The following is a 6,864-nucleotide window of genomic DNA, read 5'->3' as shown; positions in this document are numbered from 1 at the left end:
TAGGATGGTAGGATCATGGGCCGTATCAGTTTTCGAGCCGAGAGATTGCTTGGTTATTCCTTTGAATGGGCATATGCTGGCGAAGCACGGGTTGCTCGGCACGTATTAGCTGTTTGTTAAAGGTTAGAGTAAGATGAGTGGTTATCGAGAAGGTTCTGGCAAGCTTTAGGTCTTGTGTAACCTTTGAGGACTTTTGAATTTGTATACAGGTAGGTTTGAAGACGGTAGTGAATGATAATCGGATTTGCGGTATTTCCTTATTAAGAAAGGTCTAATGCCACATGTTGGGGTGATGCAAGAAATTCCCATAAACTACTTTTCATGCGGAGATTCAACAAATGCAACACTCGAATAAGTCTAAAGTTATCAAGTAAAGGGAAAAGACTTATCTGGTCCCATGCATAGTATTTTGGATGAGCAATGAACTCAAGGGTCCTATGAAATTGAGCACCTTCCTTCAAGTTCGCCAGCATTGGAACCTTATCCAATGAATATTCGTACTGCACCAATTGTTCGACAAGATTGTCATGAACATACATGCATAACCAATGTTCCTTTGCACCTACAGGTTGGTAATGGTATGGATTGTACGGGACTACGTGCTGCACAAACTTTTCTTCTGTAAGTTTTTTTCAAGCAAAACTCACGCACTAGATCATGAATAATGACGTACTTTATCTCACCATTGAATCTCTTTTTAGTAACTAACACTAGGCTTCTGTTCGCTAGATCATTCAAGCAAATTTTACATGCTTCCTCCATGTTCTCTGTGTCCATGTCCTGCACAAAATTTTCGGCTATCCACAACTTCAACAAGTCGGACGACACTAAATATTTGTAGTCTTCTGGAAACAATCCCATGTAAAGAAGGCAAGGCTTTAAATGGTCTTCCAAATGGTCATAACTTGATTCTATAATCTTCATGCCTTGCTCTTCCAAAACATGGTAACTTAGATCGTTTGCAGCCTCAAGCCACAAAGAGGCTTGCCTTTTCTTTGCAATAATACCAGCAATCAAGACAATCACAAGTGGTAATCCTTTACAGCTTTTGGCAACTTGCAATCCTACTTGCAGTAGCTCTGGGGGACAGATGTCTCCTTGAAATACTTTCTTCTGAAGTAATTCCCAGCTCTCATCCACTGTGAGAAATCGAAGTAAATATGGATTACTGTGATGCTTAAGCTGCGTAGCCACTTCTTTATCACGAGTTGTTAGAACTGTTCTGCTTCCATTTTCACAATGTGGGAAAGATAATCGCAACTCTTCCCATGCCTTAACTTCCTATATATCATCTAATACAATGAGGTACCTCTTGCGCATTAGACTCTTGCATAACTTGTCAGGCATATCTTCATATTTGATATCATCCAAATTGCCTATAACTTGTTTAAGAATATCAGGGAACATCTGTTAGGGATATAGTAGATATGCCCTAGATTCAATCTCATATTTGATGATTTGAATATATTTTTGTGAACGTTATTTGATATAAAAATATATGGCATTTTTTTTATCATAGTTATTATTAATTATTTAATAAATTTGATAAGGTCCTTGATTAAATTTTGAGATTTGTCATCGTGATAGAGATCATGATAATGAAAGCAAAGTCTCTTACAATTTAATCAAAATTTGTTCTTGATCGTAGGATTATTAATTTGGACATTAGTAATCCGGTTAGATCAATATTTATGTGATTGTCTTTATGGGATAAAGATTAGTTGATCTCATTAACTGAATCACATAGATAGATGATGCATATAGAGATATGATCATTGAACCGACTCATTGGATAATTCCTAATGGTTAGAATTACCATAAATTGTCAATAGGATATTCTCTTGAAGGACACCTCACGAAGAACATGGACTCCTAGAGCAAGTTATGTTACTCCCTCTCCAACACTCTACACATTAATCCTAAATATTCACAAAATCAAAACCAATAAAACAACAAAATCTGTTTAGTAACCTTTTTGGTTTTAGAGACGATCAATGAATCAATCAATTGAAATAACATACACTGATGCTTCATGTCCAAGATTGCGAGAAAAGACTGAGTTTTTCTCCTACAATTTCCGAAGGAGTTGAGAGGAAAAACCAAGAAAGTTTACATTATGTATAAGACATGGAGTGAAACAAACTTAGCAATCTGTAGTGGTGTTACAACATAAGAGAATGTGGATTTTTGCTAGCTGCATAATAGAGCCCAGCATGAGCATATATGACTACAACAATTAGCTAAGAACTCCGTCTACTCTGCTTGTGTTTTTGCTGCAGTTCTCTAAGCAATTGTCAAATTCAAAAACATCCTCGTTAGCATGACGACATGGAGCAATTAGAGAAAGCAAGAATCTAATTTATTTTTTTCTTAAAAGAAGGAACAAGAAAAAACTGAAACAATACCATGTTGTGTAGACGAGCGTGTGCGTGAAGTCGTAGCTGCCAGCTATGTTGCATACTGATCCAAACCTGTATCGGACATATTGTTTGTACATTAGATGCACGTTGATAATCAAAATTACAGCACGGAGGAGTTTGTTTCTGCTTACGTCCATAATGAGGTTAAGACGGCTGCATCCTTCAATCTCTTCGATGTCTTCCTTAAGTTTCACAGCTGAAGGCTCCAGAGTTTGTGGCCTGCGCCCAATCAGCTTAATCTGTTTCAATGTTTCAATATCTGCAAAGCTAGGGGGAATCTCCTCAAGCTTGTGACACATTTTTATAACTAGCGTTTCAAGCTTAGGAAAAGATTCCTCTGGGTCATCCAACCTTGAGATACCTAACGACACCAGTTTCAACAACTTAAGTTTATTGAACTTGATATCTTTGAGGCACCACTCTTCCGACTTAATTCCCCAATCCTGTAATTTGAGATACTCTAGATTTCGTAGTCCCGCAACCAAGGGAGCTGCACTTACTATATGAGGCCCTTCAAGTTTCAACTTGTTTAGGTTTGAAGGAAAGTGTAACCCAGGTATACTATATCTTCTACCCACAAAGGAAAGGTCAAGTGATTGCAGCTGAGTAAATCTCCCTAGTTTGGGATTGGAAGTACAAATCTCTGCTGTACGTTCATTGCTAGAGATAGTGAGCCTAAGTTTTTGAACGTTAGGACACCTCCGTAATAAGACATCCATGCATTCACCACCATAAATTGGATAACGAACATTCCTTAATATCCTCAAATTTTCCAATTTTGAGGATTCTTCAAAGATCCCCTGCTTATTGTTTTCCAAATCAAAAACAGCATCACTAATATAAACATGCCTTAACTTTTCCATTTTCCAGAAAATCGGGAGTAACACTGTGCTCTTGAAAGCAATAACAATTAAAGTTTCAAGATGGCGTAGATGTGATTCCGGATGGAAATCAAATTGATCTGTCCTAACTGCGAGGTACTTCAGATAAATTAGTGGATGCAATGTAGCTGACGACAAAGGAACCACTTCATGAGAACTCAAATCCAACACCTTAAGAAATCCCAGTTTACTAATCTGAGGGAAGGGATTCCGTACTAAATATTCTCCTCCATCATTTGTTATCAGTGACCTTAAATGTTGATGGAAAGGCTCCGGTGTGAGCAATTCAAACGCGGAAACTTCATCAGTGACATTGATTCTCAGTCGAGTTTCCTTCCAATGAGAAAGCTGAAAGTCGCTATAATTCCCCTTCACTGCCAACATAAATTTTTCTTCTCTGCTTTTCTCCAAGCAAAAGTGAAGTACGACATCATGAACCTGGCAGTATTTGACTTTACCGTTATATCCTCTCCTTGAAACCATCACCACATTACTGCTAATGAGATCCATCAAGTAACTTTCAGCTGCCTCTTCCTTTAATCTCTCCGACTCAATGTTCTGCACGAAACCTTCCGCTATCCATAAACTTATCAATTTAGAAACTGGAATTCTCGCGTCCTCAGGAAACATCCCCATATAAAGGAGGCAAGGTTTTAAAGAATCGGTTAAATTATCATAACTTAACTGCATAGTTGAAAGACTATATCCTTCAGCCTCACCTAGATATGAAAGTAGAGCATTTTTAACCTCATGCCACCAAGATTCTTCCATTTTCTTCCTTTTGATTATTCCAGCTACCAAGATAATCACTAAAGGCAGTCCTTTGCATCTTTTTGCAACTGCTAGGCTGACATCTTGTAGTTCAGGTGGGCAAGCTTCCTTTTGAAACACTTTTTTCTGCAACAACTTTAGACTCTCATCGCGTGTGAGGAATGGGAGAGAATAAGGATCAGTATCATACTTGACCTGCTTACCTACTTCCTCAAGTCGGGTTGTTACTATTATTCTACTTCCTGTTTCACCATTTGGGAAGGATAATCTTAAATCTTCCCATGCTTTAATTTCCCACATATCATCCAAGACAATCAGATATCTTCTGCCAATTAATCTTTTCCTCAATATGTCAGCAAGTTCGCCAACCTCATCTACCTTGCCCTTGGAACCAGTAACTTGATTGAAAATCTCTTGTAATAACTCTTGTCGATTATATGTTTGGGAAATGATGCACCATGCTCGAACATCAAAATGGTAAATAATGCTGTCGTTGTTATACAACTTTCTAGCAAAAGTTGTTTTACCTTGTCCCCCCATCCCAACAATTGGGATGACATCTAACTCATTTGTCCCTCGTGTCAGATACTTAATTATTCTTTTTGTGTCATTCTCAAAACCAACTATCTCCTCGTCATTCATAAGATTGCTATGTTGAGTCGGCAGATATTTAGTTTGCTCAGCCACAAAGCAGGGCCGACTCTCCAAACTCTTGTCAGACATCTTCCGTATATAAAGTAGAAAACTCCTGCAAGTTCAACAAACTCTCGTCATATTAATTTTCACTAAGTGGTAATTCCTCCGTTTCAGCTTTTTGAACCTGTTTCTGTTTTAATCCGTTTTTTCTAAATTTGGAAACAGTTTAACTTCGACTTCCCATTTTGCTGCTCAAATGTTCAGGTTTGAAAGTTAAAACTACAAGTTTCAAAAGACCACGGATTTCAAAAGTCTTCTTTTGTTTTATTAAACTTTGTACTCAATTAAATTGGTTCATATCAATTGAAACGACGAGAGTAATTTTTATTAGTGTCTTTCAATACTATTATATTGACACTAATCTATACTATATTAAAAGCACGAAGGCCTTTAGCGAAATATTGCTCATCTTTTTTACTCTTTAAAAATAGATTTTGCATGTAACAAAATTGTAATTTAAGTTATATTCTAAAATTTAGGACTTTGAAATCAACTAAAATTTTGGTTATCAAATCTTTCTTTGTTTGAAATATTTATGTAAGATGTTGGGATATAACGTGTCAAGTGAGATTAGAAAAGAATTATCGAAACATACCTGACAAAGACCAAAGTTTGCAGTGGGAGAAAACTTGTAATTAATGACAAGTGAAGATTAATATCAGCATAAAGGGCCTTCTCACATTAGCATACTCTAACAAGATTAGTGAATGAATAATTATTGGTTCAATCAAACTAACATTCAATGTATATTGGATTGGATCTAAATGCTACCGAAAGTCAATGGAAGAATTATTTAATGAATAACAGCTAATTGGCAGGTTAGTATCCATTTCCATTGGCCTTCAAAGTCAGTCGTTGCATTAGTTTCTGCTAGGGCTGTTCATTCGGATCGGATATCCGAAATCCGAACCGATCCATTCAATTTTGGATTTCAGATTTCGGATTGGATCGCATTTCGGATTGTGTTTATTAAAATTTCGGATCGGATTCTGATTGGTATATTTTAATCCGATCCGATCCGAAATCCGAAATTATTAGGTAATATATAAATACTACACTTTTATTTCGGATAGTCAGACTTCTTTTACATCTTCCTCCAAGTTATTACCTTTACAATTGCTAGATTTAACTATGTTGGCACCATAGTACTCTCATAATTGCATAAACATGAATTTTTCTTAATTTATTGCCTCTTTTACAAAAAAAATATACATATTAGTTTGCAACTTTGAGGCATAATACGATCCGAAATCTGATCCGATCCAAACTTTAAAATCCGATCCAATCTGATATAATTCGGATCGGATTCGGATTGCATTTTCTAGAATCCGAAATCCGAAATTCGAATTCGAAATGTGCTAAATCTGATCCGATCTGATCCGTGCACATCCCTAACCTTAACCAACATGATTTATATGAATCCAAATTTATCATCAAGTTACAAGAATACCACGTAGAGCATGTTTTTGGGGTCCTAAACTACCCGGACTTAACATAATAGTAGCTACGCACGGACTCTCACCACCTAGTGCGTACGTAGCCCCCGCATATAATAGTAATTAATTCAATTATTACACCTATGGGGATAATTCCCTCTTACAAGGTTAGAAAGGAGACTCACCTCGCTCCAAAGTACACTTCCAATATCAAGAACGAGCACGAACTCTGAATTTGGAGCCGAACGATCCAAAAAAAGTTAAATGAGGTAGGAACTAATCAATATAAGCTCACAAGATCATATTCTAGCGATTTAAGCGATTTTCCAACCCTTAACACAAGTTTCCCAAAATACGACCTCGGGCTCACATGCCTGGATTCCGAAATTTTTCGAGGGAAGTTGTTCTCCATAACCTAAGGATCAATAATATATGATTTTAATTCATTTCATAACAAATTACGTGGTTAAATCTAACTTTTATTAAAACCATAAGTTTTTGCTCTAACCCCCTGATTTCACCTTAATACTAGTGTTTAATCTACCTAAGACATAAATATTAAACTAGAAATAGGTGGAACACACTTACCTCAAGATGCTAGGTGAAGGCCTTCTCTCGAAAGCTCTAAAATCGCTCAATGGAGGAGTGAAATATAGCAAA

At 36.7% G+C, this 6,864-nt stretch overlaps 1 protein-coding gene across 1 annotated transcript; it reads right to left on the bottom strand.

Annotated features, from left to right (window-relative positions):
* Window positions 1-1,984: 1,984 nt before the first annotated feature.
* On the bottom strand, window positions 1,985-5,484 carry LOC107786339 (putative late blight resistance protein homolog R1B-16). Its single transcript, XM_016607806.2, has 4 exons — window positions 5,364-5,484; window positions 2,552-4,820; window positions 2,406-2,471; window positions 1,985-2,283 (listed from the first exon to the last, which is right to left on the bottom strand). Exons 2-4 carry the CDS (start codon window positions 4,793-4,795, stop codon window positions 2,254-2,256), a joined length of 2,340 nt encoding a protein of 779 aa, XP_016463292.1. The 5' UTR covers window positions 4,796-4,820; window positions 5,364-5,484; the 3' UTR covers window positions 1,985-2,253.
* Between the last annotated feature and the right edge of the window lie 1,380 nt (window positions 5,485-6,864).

The sequence above is a fragment of the Nicotiana tabacum genome, chromosome 7 (genome assembly GCF_000715075.1).
Source record: "Nicotiana tabacum cultivar K326 chromosome 7, ASM71507v2, whole genome shotgun sequence".
Taxonomy (NCBI): Eukaryota; Viridiplantae; Streptophyta; class Magnoliopsida; order Solanales; family Solanaceae; genus Nicotiana; species Nicotiana tabacum.
This window is presented reverse-complemented; position numbering and strand designations above follow the sequence as displayed.

Excerpts from the sequence above, each read along its gene's own strand:
- LOC107786339 (XM_016607806.2), bottom strand. The coding sequence starts at position 4,795 with ATGTCTGACAAGAGTTTGGAGAGTCGGCCCTGCTTTGTGGCTGAGCAA. Across the intron at positions 2,472-2,551 it reads GTCTTAACCTCATTATGGAC|GTTTGGATCAGTATGCAACA; the intron begins GTAAGCAGAAAC and ends TGTCCGATACAG. Across the intron at positions 2,284-2,405 it reads ACGCTCGTCTACACAACATG|AGAACTGCAGCAAAAACACA; the intron begins GTATTGTTTCAG and ends ACAATTGCTTAG.